Source organism: Galeopterus variegatus, unplaced genomic scaffold (genome assembly GCF_000696425.1).
Source record: "Galeopterus variegatus unplaced genomic scaffold, G_variegatus-3.0.2 Scaffold2678, whole genome shotgun sequence".
NCBI lineage: Eukaryota > Metazoa > Chordata > Mammalia > Dermoptera > Cynocephalidae > Galeopterus > Galeopterus variegatus.
Genome location: NW_007728789.1, coordinates 404 through 16,207, shown reverse-complemented (window position 1 = coordinate 16,207; position 15,804 = coordinate 404). Strand labels below are relative to the sequence as shown.

General features: G+C 34.7%; 1 protein-coding gene across 1 annotated transcript in view; it reads right to left on the bottom strand.

Annotated features, from left to right (window-relative positions):
* Window positions 1–15,517, bottom strand: part of PSME4 (proteasome (prosome, macropain) activator subunit 4) — a gene marked incomplete at its 5' end in the record, with an annotated part of 18,649 nt that extends 3,132 nt beyond the window's left edge. The window contains 7 exons of the mRNA XM_008582596.1: window positions 3,222–3,377; window positions 4,280–4,408; window positions 11,119–11,204; window positions 13,216–13,424; window positions 13,811–13,942; window positions 14,781–14,872; window positions 15,410–15,517. Of these exons, the coding sequence (XP_008580818.1) occupies window positions 3,222–3,377; window positions 4,280–4,408; window positions 11,119–11,204; window positions 13,216–13,424; window positions 13,811–13,942; window positions 14,781–14,872; window positions 15,410–15,517 (912 nt within the window). The remainder of the gene's footprint in view (window positions 1–3,221; window positions 3,378–4,279; window positions 4,409–11,118; window positions 11,205–13,215; window positions 13,425–13,810; window positions 13,943–14,780; window positions 14,873–15,409) is intronic.
* Window positions 15,518–15,804: the final 287 nt, after the last annotated feature.

Below are 15,804 nucleotides of genomic sequence, written 5' to 3'. Positions count from 1 at the left end.
AAAAATTCATGTGAATTAAAATTATCTTATTAAACTGATCTTTAAACTTAGTGCTAGGGGCCGGCCCGGTGGTGCACTGGATAAGTGCGCCGCTTGGGAAGCGCGGCGGCGCTCCCGCCGGAGGGTTCGGATCCCACATACAGACCGGTTCCCGCTCACTGGCTGAGCGAGGCGCGGGAGCAACACCAAGGGTTGCGATCCCGTTGCCGGTCCCCGGTCCGGTACGGGGGCAACACTGAGGGTTGCGATCCATTGCCGGACACGGAAAAAGACAAAAGAAAAAAAAAGAAAATGGATAAAAGTTAATACATTAGGTTTACAGAGGTAAATACTTGATTATTCTATGCAAAGTTAAATTTTCCATAAATTATCTTCCCCATTGATAATTCTCATCAGGACTATAACTGTAAAAGCATTCACATCTCTTAAAGCCATTGCTGTAGCTGTTTTTGTTGGTAATAAAGGCACAGCAGAGATTTATATCCAGTGTACTGATTACGGACTTTCCAGGCTGCTGTCAGACTACGAACAGTTCATACAAGTATTAAATGAAGAGCATATAACTATTTCAAACTGGAATAGAAACTCACGTTTTGTGAAGACCAAAAAAACAAACAAACAAACAAAACCACCCAACAACAATAAAAAGGCATCATCTCATAAAAATCATTCAAAAACTTTTTGCTTAATATTAATAAAGGTATACAATAATGATTTGAAAAAACAAATGTTTTTGGTCTGTATTCCTTCATAAAGCTTTTTAAGTAATTTTTAGGGGGCTGACCAGTTAGCTCAATTGGTCAGAGCACAACCTTATAACCCCAAGATCAGGGTTCGGTTCCCCATACTGGCTGACCACTAAAAAATAAAATAAGTTTTTGTCATTACAGTCTTTTGGGTACATAACATTTTCCTTGCTACTTCCATTGCACTATTTTTTTTTTTTTTTTTTTTTGGCGGCTGGCTGGTACCAGGACTGACAAGGACCTTGGTGTTATTAGTACCACGCTCTAACCAACTGAGCTAACCAGCCAGCCCTTTTCACTACACAATAATATGAAATGTATTATAAAATATTTTACTAAATACTTGGTTGCATTATTTCCTACAAAACTTGTATACCATGACTTATTTTTATATTTAACTATTAATTAGAATGCTTTCAACTGCTCATTTCTATGCTACAAAACTTTCTTAACTCATGCAACTTTTTTCATATTGCAGTGTTTTGTTTTGTTTTGTTTTTTAATTGACTGGATTGTGACACAGTATATTTTCTTAGGATAGATTACAAAAATTGGGATTACTAAATCTGAAGGTCTGAACAATTTTTACTGTTAATTTTACGGCTATTAGTTGCTTGTCAAAAAGCTAGTGCTAACATACTTAAATATAGACTACTAGTTATACCTTACCAACACTGGTTTTCATTATTACATACTTTTTGTTTTTTGGGGAAGGGGGAGACACTAAGAGTGGATGAAAATGCCTCATTGTTTTAAGTTTGCATTTCTCTAGTCATTTAGAAATTTGACCTTTCATTGTTTGCAGCTTGTACTGTCTTTATCCATATACATCATTATACTACCGCCACTACTCCACAAAGCTTTAATGATTTTCTTGAGCTACAATATTTTTCTCTAGTCTGAAGTTTGATCATTTAAACAGCTGAATTTCTAATATTCTCCTAGTCAGATTTGTCCATGTTTTGATGTGACGTCTATTAACTTAAAGTCTTAGAAAGTCATCTCTGTTTGAGGTTTGTATATTTAGTTTTCTTAGCTAAGTAAATATACTATCTGTCCACTTCTAAAAATATTCCTTTAAATCCTGTAAGGTTCTCTTTTTTTTTGTCCTTTTTGAGACCGGCCGCACTGCGCTCAGCCAGTGAGCGCTGTGAGCGCACCAGTCATCCCTATATAGGATCTGAACCCGCGGCGGGAGCGCTGCTGCACTCCCAGCGCCGCACTCTCCCGAGTGCGCCACAGGCTCGGCCCTAAGGTTCTCTTTAAATAAAAAGTTCTCATTCAGATTATTACAAGGTTTTTTTTCCAATACTATCATGAATAGCATTTTGCTAATTATTACTGCTATTCAGTGTCAAATGTTGCTTTAAAAAATGATGGTTTAAATAAATGTCATGGTTATGTTTACATAACAGCTGTGTTTAAGCATATTATATGGAAGAAAATATAAAAATAATCTATAAAAATGTTCTAAAAGAAGCTCCCGAAAACTTAAGAAACAGTGATTTTTGAGATTTCCACCTTTCCACTTCCATTCCTTTAGCTTAGTTAAAAAAAAATTTTTAAAGAAATGTTTTAAATTATAGATCACTGTAAATATTGTAATTGAAGCTCTTAAATGTTGTTATAACAGACCTGTGAGTACGCTAGGGACTAGTCAACACCTTCTCCCAGAACACCTCATTAGGGAGGTGGAGAAATTTCCATTCCCAGTTTCCTATGGATAAATCTGTATTTAGTGCTCTCAAATAAATACATAAAATACTAGAAGTATTCCACTACATGGAAAAACTATAAAGTTGTAAAATGGGTAAACTTTTCAAAAAGTTTGATCTATGTTTTCTTTCCCTAAGGTCAATTTTAAAAGTTATATCTTATTCCATATTTACTGCAACATGCTTTTCTTACATTAGGCTATTTGAACTAACAGATTATCTTTTGGTACAAAATATTAATGTAACCACAAAAGTTAATTTTTAATTTAAAATTAAAATTAAAATTAATAATTAATAATTTTAGTTTCTCTACCAAAGAAAAACAATAAAAGGACAGCAATCCTATCTTAAGTCTACTAGACAATAGTATCTATGCATGGATTTTCACTCTCTTCAAATTGCCTTCACTCACAGTTCCATTAGTCCCTTAAAATTGAGTAAGATAACTGGGGTAATTATCACCCCAAATTTCATATATAAAAAAACTTGGGTTCACAAATGTAATTTGTCCAACTGCAAAGATAAAATAGAATATGAATATGCCCAAAGTTTTTTTTCCGTTCATACTATAGGAAATCATAATTAGGACAGCAAAACTATTTACACAGGGTTATATTACAATTAAACAGTTACTTTTAATCATTTATATTTTAATAAAATACATCTTATCTGTGCTACAAATACTTCTTCAAAGGGGGGCTATGGTTGTTTCTTTAAGTTGACTAAATTTCGATTTGTTGTAACTTAAATTAAATTTTACCTCTAGCTGTTCATCCTCCAAAAGACTTATAACCAGCCACCTGATATCTTTAACTGCATCTTCATTGTTTAGGAAAATAAAGAGGTTATAAAATACCATGGTCTGGAGGTAGGTCAGTACTGTGTATCTTGCATGCCAAGAACTGCTCCTTGCTGTCTGTGAATGAGAAGTACAAATGATGAATACAATACTGATAAGAACATGAGATGATAGAGAGCAACACTACACACAGATAATGTAATATTCTAATTGAATTCTACTTTCACAGGTATAGTCAGAGCAAGTTCATTTTATATTTCTTTCTAAATAAAAGAGTGAACAAGCTGTTTCAGGTAAAGTTATTTAGAATGTATAATGACTGAGAGTAAAGGGAAAGGAACACATAGGTAAAAGCCAATTATAGAAGAGAGAACTATTCATGATTAATGACTCTTCTCCACAGATTAGACATTATTTTATTTTACTTTTGGTAGTGGCAGGTAGGGTCTTGAAAGCAAATAAGAGTACTAACTACTCAATTCCACTACAAAAAAATACCATTTTAGGCTGTTATATTTTGCAGTAGTAATCAAATTTAAAATCTGAAAATTATGGAAATATGTCCTATTGTTTACCATGTGTATGACCTGAATAAAGCTAATAAGCATACTATACTAACGATGCAGCCAGAAAATACACAATCATTATAGCTCTCTCTAGCATAAACTAGGAAAGAGAAGTGAATAAAATAAGGGGAAATAGTAAAAGGGAGTCATCATCCCCCTCCCTTATAAACACTTTGTATCCAAGGCAATTCAATAATTAGCTCTTTGCATATATAGATAATTTTACGCTTGCGTGACTTGCCCAAGGTCACAGAAGTTGGTGGCAGAGCCAGGTACAGAATCTAGGTCTGTTTCTTTGGTCAATACACATGTCTTCTCTTATACTAAAAGAAAATTCAAAATGAAAACAAAAATCAGGTACTGTGGGCACTGCAGCTGACTTTGTGAAATTCTTAGAAAGGTAAACCAAAATCCTAACCAAAAGATGTAAATATTGTTGATATGCGTTCTTACTTGTTTTAGCACCTTAAGTACCAAAGGCACTTGATGAGGGTAAAGGAGCCCCTGAGACATCAGTGATAAACACAACTTTGCATCTCTTTTCAGTTCATCATAGCTGTTGTCATTTTCTACTGGAGCAATCTAGAGAATTTTTTAAAAAAAAAGAAATTGAAAAATAACTGGCAACAGGTACAAAGACATCCTACATGAAAGAAATCACATTTTTACTTTTAACAATTTCTGTGGAAAATTTCAAGCATATACAAAACTAGAGAATAGTATAATGAACCCCACTTAGCCAATCACCTCTTCAACAATGACAAACTCATGGATAATCTTTTATTTCATGCTTTACTCCCCTCTGGCTCCCCTTCTCTCAACTAAATTATTTGAAGCACATTCCAGGCATATCTCACCCATAAACATTTTTTAATGTTACCTGTAAAAGGTTTCTTAAAAAAAAAAAAAATAATGACATCATCACACCCAAAACCTCATTATGGTTACAATATAAAATTTCAGTACTGCTCAACTTTCCCCAATTACCACACTATGTGTTAATACAATTTGTTTTTTGGAATCAGGTTCAACATAATGACCACAGATTGCATTTAGCTAGTATGTTTCTCAAATTTCTTTTTGATCTATAGATTCCCTCCACCCTTTTTTGGCAGCTGGCTGGTACAGGAATCTGAACCCTTGACCTTGGTGTTATAACACCACACTCAAACCAACTGAGCTTAACTGGCCAGCTCAAAATGTAGTATACTTTTTACACTTTGCTTTTTTCTTTTACTTGTTTATTTTATTTTCTGGCAGCTGCTGGGTATGGGGATCCAGACCCCTGACCTTGGTGTTATAACACTGTGCTTAATCAACCCCCCTCTCTTTTAAAACTCCTGGCTATATGTTTTTTAATGAGGGGGGGAAACCCTGGGGTTCACTGTTTTGTACTTTCCACTGTGATCCTCCCTGATTGCACACCTGTGGTTGTGCTTAATCAACCCCCCTCTCTTTTAAAACTCCTGGCTATATGTTTTTTAATGAGGGGGGAAAACCCTGGGGTTCACTGTTTTGTACTTTCCACTGTGATCCTCCCTGATTGCACACCTGTGGTGGTACTCCTTGGCCCCAGTAAGTCCTATAAATTGGCCATTAAATCTAAAGATTTGATTTTATTAAAGTTTGGTTGTTTGGGCATAACGTAAGTAGTATTATGTATTTCCTTCACTGATATTTAGTTTTCTCTTGCCATAATGATCATTACAAAAACAAGAGTTTTACAAAACTGTGATAGTCATTCATTTTCCATTATCTAGAATACTTATATACAGAAAAGCTTTCCCTCATTCAGAATAATGATTTCCCTCCTGTCCTCCAAAAGTGAACACTAATTTTTTTAAAAGTATCATTATGAACTAATAAATTTCAACAAATTTGGTGGCTTTATCCACTGTAGTTACTCTTCATTCTGGTGCTCATACTTATTCTTTGACTAGTAGAAGTCTCCCCAGATTGGCTCCTGAGTCCTTTTAATATAACCACAGTGTCCTTGGTTTTTGGTATGACAAGATGACTTAGGTTTATCCTATACATTTCTTGCTCCAGACCTGAAATCAGCCATTTCTCCAAGGGGCGCTGGTTCTTTTTGCAGGAAATGATGTTAAGAAACCATAATCTGGGAACTAGGAATATTCATTGTTACTGAGTTGGTTAGTGTTTCTATGCTTTTTCACTGGACACAGCCAGGAAACAAGCATTTTTGAAGAGAAATAGATCATACTGATACTTTCAGTTCAAATTTAAGATTACTGGGATTTTTATCTAACTGCTTGGATTTTTATATCTTTTAACTTCTCAGTCGAAAACTCTTGATTTCTATTGACAATTATTTATTTGCTCTTTATATATCCCACAAAGCATGTATGACGTTCTGTGTTTTTGAAAGTCACTATACTACAATTTATACTATCAACCAGATAAACAGCGAGGTTCATTTATTTCACTTTGCGTTTGCTTTTGCTTTTTTTTCTTCAGGGATCTTTAAGATTTATATATAAATATATACATATCTCCTAGAGATTACTCCACAGCAATAGGAAAGACTCAAACTATAGGGTATCTAAACTACAGGGAAGTACTATAGTTTATTTAACCATACTCCCCTCCAGGTATTTTAATTATTTCCAGTCTTCTGCTTTTAAAATAGTGTTACAATAAATATCTTTGTAGACAATCATTTCATATAATGCCAGTATGTCTTTAGGATAGAATTGCATAGAAGTGCAGAAGTACATTGCTACCAGAAAGTAAATGTGATTTTGCTAGACACCCCCAAGTCCTTCTTTATTGCTTACTTCCTCAGAGACTCACCATTAGAGTATAGTGTCAGACATCTGGATTTTTGCCAGTAGAACAGGTAAAAAAAATTGCATCTCATACAGTTTTAATTTGAAAAAAAAAAAAAAGATTTTTCTCTAAAATACCAAGAATTTTATCAACTTAGGTGAAATACTCAAAACTCAGTATTACCAAATTTCCTTGCATAGCCATAACAAATGGGAACCTGACCATGCCTTTATTGTGACAAAGACTCTCTCCTTGACCAAACTTTAGACAGACCCCTTCGAGCCCCCTTTCCTGCCAGGCCTCATCCCTGGGCTCTTCTTTGGCCTGCAGAATCCAGTTTTAGCACGCCTCCTGCTAATGCAATTTAGAAAGAATCCCCCACCCCTTGATATCTGATCAACTTCCTCATCTCCCACCCTTGATATCTGATCACCCTGGCCTGCCTTCAAGAAGAATTCTTACAAGTTCAGTGCAAAGTCACAAAGAAACCACCTGGATTTTAATCTAGGACTCCATTTACCCCAAAGCCAAGTCTTAATATCCCCCCCTCCACCGTTTTATAAAATGATTTATTTTCTTAACGTCTGCTATTGAGTACTTCTGGTTATCAAAAGTATTCTGTTGACAGGTATTTGCCTGTTTTATTGTTTCACATTCTAGTTCTACTCTACCAATTTCTTTATTGAGACCGTTTGATTTCTGGTCCAGAATGTCTGCATGAGACTCCATACTGCTCATGAATGCCTGATATTTTTGAACATCTGCTTGTAAGGAAGTTTCCAGTTTTCTCAATGACTCTAGAAGGTTCAATTCTTTTTTTCTTTCTTGTTCCTACCTTTCAATCTGTTCATTCAGTGCTTTGTTTTTTGCTGCTAATGATTCCACCTTGGAAACATCTACATTGAATAAATCCTTCAGCTTAAACTGCAATCCTGCATTCGTCTCTTCAAAGCTGTTCGCACCAGTCATGAAACACTCGTGGCATTTTACGGTGTAGTCCAAAACCAACTTAATTTGCATAATTCCATCTTCAGTTTCTTCTCCCCAATACTATCATCAAATAAAGGTGGGCTTTCTTTCATGGCAATATGTGTCCAAGGTCTTTAAAGATCCTTGGAACCTCTTCCTCACAGGCTTACCAGTTTATTACAAAGGATATTAAAAGGACACAGAAGATGAGAAGCATGGGGCAAGGTATGGGAGAAGGTATTAAGCTATCTGGAGGCTCCCCCTTAACCTTTAGCAATATGGAGACTCTTAGATCAAAACAGCCAAATTACTCAAACTTTCACTTTGATATATTTTTTTTTTCCCCAAGGTTTTTTGGTTTGTTCTTTGTTTTTTGATGGATATAAAACTGCTTTTTATGGGATAGTATAAATAACATTTTTAATAGAACTGCCAAACATTTCTTACAACAATGTGTTAACTAAAATTGAACCAGTGTTTTCACTTCTGGTTATTTATCTTACAAAAATTCATGCAAGTGCAAAATATATGTACATAATTATTGTTGCATCATTAATGAACAAGAACACTTCTCCAGTGTTTATCATGTGCCTGACACTGCCCTAAACACTTTGCATATACAGGCACCCCTTTACCCCTTATGCTCTCAATTGAGGATCCAACAGATTACTCCAATATCCCATTTAATCTGAACTGTTGCTATATGTTAATGGCTAATGCAGGACATGGAAAATTTAGATAATGTGGTTCCTTGTTATCGAATTTAGCCACCCACCCCTCAATTTGAATAGTGAGGGATACATAATATTATTAACTCATTTAATCCTCATAACATCCTTAGGAGGTGGGGGTTATTATTTACCCCCACTATGCAGATAAGGGAAAAAAAGTTCTGAGGGGTTGAATTATTTGCCCATGGTTACACAGTCTATCCGTCATAGAGCTGAATTTGAATCTAGACAGCCTGGTTCTACAGTTCATGCTGTTAACCACTACATTTCCTGTCTCTCACTGTCTACCTAGTGAACAACTGTAACAAAATCAAAATCTATGACTAGAGAATAAATCAGATATCAAATTCTAATAGTCACATAAGGAATAATACAGATATCTATTTACTCACCTGGAAAGGTATATGATATATTAGGTACAAAAAAGAGGTAGCTGCAGAACAACTGGCATGATCCTATTAAAAAATAACTGTCTAGGAAAATAACATCTGGAGAAATATAAATAAAACTATGAATAGTGTCTCTCTGTTAGGTATAGATACATAATAAGAGTCTTAATGAACATGTACTGCTTTTATAAACTGACAATAATTTAAGAAAAAAGATATGAAGAAAAGATTAATGTTAGATGGTGATTTATGAATTTTTCCCTTCAGTTTTCCATATTTTCTCCTAATAGGCATTTACTTCTTTTATAAGAGGAGAAAAATTAAGTTCATATAGTTCTAAAAATTTCCACAAACTTTAAAGTACTTATACTCATTTATATTAAAATAAGAATGGGGTAGGGCTATGTGATAAGCTGTCATTCACTGGTCTCTCCTCTGAAATACATGTTAACCACACCCCACAATTGGACAGGTAACTTGATTTTTAAACTTCGGACAGTTAACACTAATCTAGTACTCTTAAATGATTACAATTTAGGTCAAATAAAGTGAGTATGGGACATATTCTTACCGAACCTTCTCCATGTTTGCTGTGTCTTCCTCACCTCCCTAACCTCTGAATACTGATTCAATCCTTGAACTTTTTTCCATCTACCCCCACTCAGTTGGTTCAATCTCATGGTTTTAAATACCATCTTTATGTTGATGACACCCAGGTTGTACCATCAAGCAGGACTACTCCCTTGAACTCCAAATGCCTATGCATTATTTTCACTAATAAGCATCATCACATAAGCACCTTTATTTTTAAGTTGTTTTTTTTTTTTTAAAAGATGACCGGTAAGGGGATCTTAACCCTTGACTCGGTGTTGTCAGCACCACGCTCACCCAGTGAGCAAACCGGCCATCCCTATATAGGATCTGAACCCGTGGCCTTGGTGTTGTCAGCACCGCACTCTCCCGAGTGAGCCACGGGGCCGGCCCCTTTATTTTTAAGTTTTATAAGCATCTCAAATATGTTCAAAATGAAATATCTGCTCTCGAACTTCTGTTCTCCTCCCAGTTCAGTAAGACAAGTTTATTTTAATCTCTTCTGTCCTTCCATTACACATCTTATCTGTCTATAAAATAACTGTTGTGATGCCTTTGAACCTCAGACCCCGTTCCCATAAAGGCCTAAAGCAAATTCCCGACCTCAGTATTTTATATAGTATATCTGGGTGAGATGTCATGTGTGTTACCAGTAATTTATGTGGTACAGCTTTCTAATAATAATTTTTAAGTGGATTCAAACCATCCTTCTACCAACCTCATTCTCACATACTTGCTGAATTTTTTTTTTTTTTGAGTGAAAGAAAAGTGATAGAACAATCATTGCACATTATCAATTTATGAACATATGAGATCATGTTCTAAATCTACTGGTATGTCACAGAGGGAAAAATTTTACACACCACTGCCTCAATGACAAACACTATCTACAACAAAGACCGACAGGTAAAAAAGACCCATGCCCTAGCAGCAACTGTCCACTTGTATACCCTAAAAGATCCCAGAGGTACTCGTGGGTATTAGCCCCTTACACAGCATTCTTAGAAGTATTTTAATAGTGAAGTCTTTGAAAATTATAGGTAGAGTTATCTTTCTGAAATTTCCTAAAGACAAAGTATACTGTGGCAAATCAAAAATTTAGCACACCATTTGTTAATCAACAATACCCTCATGCTTACATGATAATAATTGTACTGACCAATAATTGTCAAGTAGTGATGATATTTATGCCATGCTTCCCATATGTACAATGAGACTAGACTGTTTTCCTAACCATAGCCACCAGACCATGATTGCAAACTAGTTCAATTAACTACATCCTCTGAGTAGATGAGTAACTAAAACTACCCAGGTTATGCTTTTTACTAATAAAATGTCAATGTCTTTATGACACCAGAGACAAATGACTTCCTGCAGCTATCTGTTAGAAAGTTATAGAGCCTTTTAACACTGGAAAATAAATACAATATTCTTGAACATTTTCATTTTTAGATTTATTACATATTGAGTTAAAAAGTCAGAAATGGCTATATTCAAAAATTTCTTTGTGCCTTTAAACTATCGATATTTTCTCTAAACTGCTACTACTCAGAAATTGGCTATCAGTGAAACAACGTTCTCTCCATAAAACTTTTATGTATCTGTCAAGATCTTGCTCTCAACTCACCTAATATTAAAAAGATTATTTCAGCAAATATTAAACCACTATCAGCTAGTGATTTTCCTGTGACTATTCTAATTCTTAGAGATCCAATCAAACTTCACAGACTTTCTGAAAAACTTATCAACCATCAGATGATGAATATAAATTTCTTTTGAAGGTCAAAAGGGCATATGTTCTTAATTTCAGCCATAATCTTACCTTAAAAAACAAAGGTAGAAGCTGAAGTTGTTCTGTGACTGCTGTAGAGAAGGATCTTCCTGCACTTGCCATCAGCCATTTCAATACTATTTAGAAACGAACACACAGCATAAGTCTTTGTTACCCAGTTAGAGACCACAAAGTAGAATACGAGTAATGTTGTAAATACTGGTGTCAGACAGCTCTTCAGTGTGATAGTTCTTCAGTGTGATGATAGCTCTTCAGTGTGATGAAAGAGATCACCTATGTTACTTAATAAATTAGAAACTGATTGATCTGCCGTATATATAACAGGACCCATGATAAAGGGTGCTGAACAATCTATGGTACTGAAACCATTCCCCATGAATAAATTTGCAAATTATTAACCATCCACTGAATACCTACATCAGGTACAAATTAAAACTAACCTTCAATAATCCTAAGATAGCTAAAGTAATGATCAAGTGGGAAAGGCTGCAGTAATCAAGACTGTGATACTGGCATAAAAGAGAGGCATATAAACTTATGGAATAAAATAGAGAACACAGAGATAATCCCTTAGGATATGGCCAATTAATTTTTGACAGGAGTGACAAGACAATTCAATGGAGAAAGGACAGTCTTTTCAACAAATGGTACTGGGAAAACTGGATAGCCACACGCAAAAAAATGAAGGGTTAACTTAGTTGGTTAGAGCGCAGAAAAAAAAAATGAAGTTGAACCCTTACTGACACCTTACATAGAAACTAACTCAGAGTGGACTAAAGACCTAAACTAAGAGTTAAAACTACAAAAGTCTTTGAAGAAAACTTAAAGGAATAATTTCATGATATTGAATTTGGTCATCATTTCCAAGGCAACAAAAGAAAAAATAAATTGGACTTAATCAAAATTGAAAATTTTTGCACATCAAAGGTCAGTATCAAGAGAGTGAAAAACAACTTTGAGAATGGAGAAAACATCTGTAAATTGTATATCTGATAAGGGATTGATATACACAATATGTAAAGAATTACAACTAACAGTAACAGAACAACCTAATTTAAAAAATCGGCAAAGGAACTGAATAGACATTTCTCCAAAGATATACAAGTGGCTAATGAGCACACAAAACGATATTCAATAGCACTAATCATTAGGGAAAGGCAAATCAAAACCACAATATGGTACACCTCTTCATTAGGATGGCTATAATAAAAAAGTCACAAAACAGCAAGTGTTGGCAAAGATGTGGAGAAACTGGAACCCTTGTGCATTAGAATGTAAAACAGTTTGGCAGCTCCTCAAAAAATTAAATACAGAAATACAATGTGGGGGTGGGGGGTAAGTGAGAAATTGATAAAGGCCCACAAAAAATGATTGCATTGTGCAATGCTGAATATACTAATTATCCTGACTTAAGTATCACATACTGTACACAGGTACTGATATTCAACACAATACCCCACAGATATGTATAATCAATTATACTTCAATTAAAAAAAAAAGAAGAAGAAAGAAAGAAAGAAAGAAATACAATATAGTCCAGAAATTCTACTTTTAGATATATACCCAAAAGAATTGAAAGCAGGGACTAAAACAGATACTTATACATCAGTGCTCATAGCAGCACTATTCACAATAGCCAAAAGGTGGAAACAATCCTAATTTCCATCAACAGATGAATGAATAAACAAAGTGGTAGGAATCAATTTCTGATTCATGATACAACATGGATTAACCTTGAAAATACTATGCAAAGTGAAGGCAGACACAGAAGGACAAACATTGTATGATTCTACTTATATGAGTAATCTAGAATAGGCAAATTCGTAGAGACAGAAAGTAGAATAGCGGTTGCTAGGGGCTGGGAGAAGGGAAGAATGAAGAGTTATTGTTGAGTGGGTACAGTTTCAATTTTGCAAGACGAACAGCACTCTGGAGATGGATGGTGGTGATAGTTGCACAACAGTGTAAATGTACTTAATGCCATTGAACTGTATACTTAAAAATGGTTAAAATAGTAAATTTTATATTATGTATATTTTATCATAATAAAAAAGTGGGGGAAAAACTCACACAATAATCAAAATAAATGTGTTTTCAAGTGATTTTCTACTAATTTTAGCTACTCACTGGTTTTCAATAGTTTAATGCCTTGAGTTCGTTCATCTTCTTCACCAATTCCGTTTTCTTCCATAACATGGTTCTGAATTTCTTCATCCACATCCATGAGGGGTTTCAACTTCTCTAGGATTCGAGCAGTAAACTCAGGGACACAAGGGGATGTTGTAGGCGCAGTATTTGGCAAAGAAACATCTATCATAAATATGTAGGTCAGCACACTACAAAATAAAATATATAACAGTAAGAAGAGGTCCCACTTTATCAATAAAACTAAGGCTCAAAAGCCTGACCCAACCAAAGTAAATGTTCCTAAGATAATTCCTGGAGAGGGTCTCAGATTGTGCCCACGTGTAAAAGAAGGCAGGTAATTTTGAGGTATTAAAATTGGAGTGTGGTGACTGCTCATCTCTGGCTTCTGAGCACATTACCGTCCTAGTTTACATTCAATGTCTTGTCTTGTTTCCCACAATATTAAACATAATTTGAGGAAGAAGATACCATGAAACTCACTGCCAACATAACCACTATATCCTGTTAGATATTAAAACTTAATTTAAAAAACTCAAGAAGTATAGACCACACCACAGAGAAAAATAGTACCTACCTCCCTATTCTTTCCCTGACATTCTTGTAAACCTGGGTGAGTTTGGGTTCCAAGTACTTCAGTAGTCTGTGTAATAGCTCAGGCACTCTCCATTCTTGCTGGGCAAGGCCACCTTGTAGTACATAAAGTCGACTAAAATTAAAGCACAGGAGTGGAGTGTTAGAGGCCTTTCTACCTTTACATATTGACAGTATAGATAAGCAATGTCTGTTTCATTTAAAACGTTTTCATTTTCTCCCTAACAAATTACATTCAAAATTCAAAATAGAATCTTTATGAAGACTTTATTTTTCCTACACCATTTTCTCTATATTCACATTTCATCTTCACTACTATACCAGTGAAAGAAATACTGACTTGAAAACACTCACTGAGTTCATCTTTAGGCAACAGAATTCAAGTTTTCCCACTAATTAACAAGAATAGTTAACAAACTATTCTTATTTTTTGTTTTGGTGGCTGGCTGGTACAGGGATCTGAACCCTTGACCTTGATGTTATCAAAACCATGCTCTACCAGTATGCTTGTTTTTAATGGGATAATCCAGATTTCTTTCCACTGTCCACTAACTTTCTCCAGCTCCATATACCCCCACCAAGTGCAGTTTTCCTTAAAATTATTACTTTCTTTGTAACTTTCCTAATAGGAAAGAGTGAAAAAAAATATATGATAAAGAAACCATATTGCTTTTTGTACTACAATACTGTTGTGGCACAAAAAGCAATACCAATAAAAGATCTGACATCTAATTTATGTTTGAATTGCTCAGGTTGCCTACATTTTCCCTACTTGTTCACAACTGAGAAATAACTCTTAAGTATCAAATGTTGTGCTATCTGGATCACATCATCTTCCAGAAGCAAGTAATTACTTCATCTAGGCTTTAGGAGTATAGACAATTCATTTCCATTTATATTTCAGTTCATACAAAATCTTTTATGTTAACCTCATAGGTTTTCTTTATATTTACCATGCATCTACAAAGGATCCTCCTTCACCACTTAATGGTGATTCCAACAGCAGCTCAAAAAGCCAATGAAGTTTCCGGGGATCTCGGCTTTCCTATGTTGAAAAGATAAAATAATAATTAAACAGGGGCCTGCAATTCTGTAAACAAATCATATCCAGAAATATTAAAAAATGCATGTAAGCATAAAGGAACAAAACCCAGGGGAAGCTGACAGGCAAGTCAAATCCACATATAATATCGTAGCTCATGTTAATAATGAGAAAAATGTTGTTAGCTAAATGACTTGTCTTTAAATCAAAGTATACAAGCTATGAACATATTTGGTATCAAAAAATAATACTTATAACCTTGTATTATGTGGCCTTTACTATATGTAAGTTACATTTCCAAATACACAATTTGTCTTGTCACTTAATTTAAAAAAATGCATTATCACAGCATAGAAGATATAATCACTTAGAGTTATTATCGCTCAAGGCTTTTCTGAAAAGCTGAATAGAACTGTATCCAATTATGTAACAAAAAAAAAGCATGAATGAAATTTCAACATTCAAGAGGTATAATGAGATTTCATGTATTTTGAGACAGGGTATGAAACAGTTTAAATAGAAGGAAGCAAGAGAACTTACACAGGAAGTTGCTATACAAGTTCCCCAGTCATTATAAGTTTCTACCGTGATGTTGGACAATGCTGTCCTAAGCAGAGGGCATAGAAGCTCCCAAAGCTTTTCCACCTGCTCAAAATAAAATACATGGGTAAAAGTTAATGACACTCAAAACATTTTTTTTCAAATATCTCTTTTCCTGAAAATGCACATGTGCACAAACTAATAAATCATTTAAATTGTTTTTTAGAGCACCCAAATAATCAAGAACGTACCTCACCATATTGCCATCACACATATCCAGGTATAGGTAGATTTTTTTTCCCCAAAAAATTATCCAGAAAAGAGGAGACACTTTATATGATTCCTTATGAAATCCTCTCATACTACTGAGTTCTTTTTTGGCAGCTGGTTGGTAT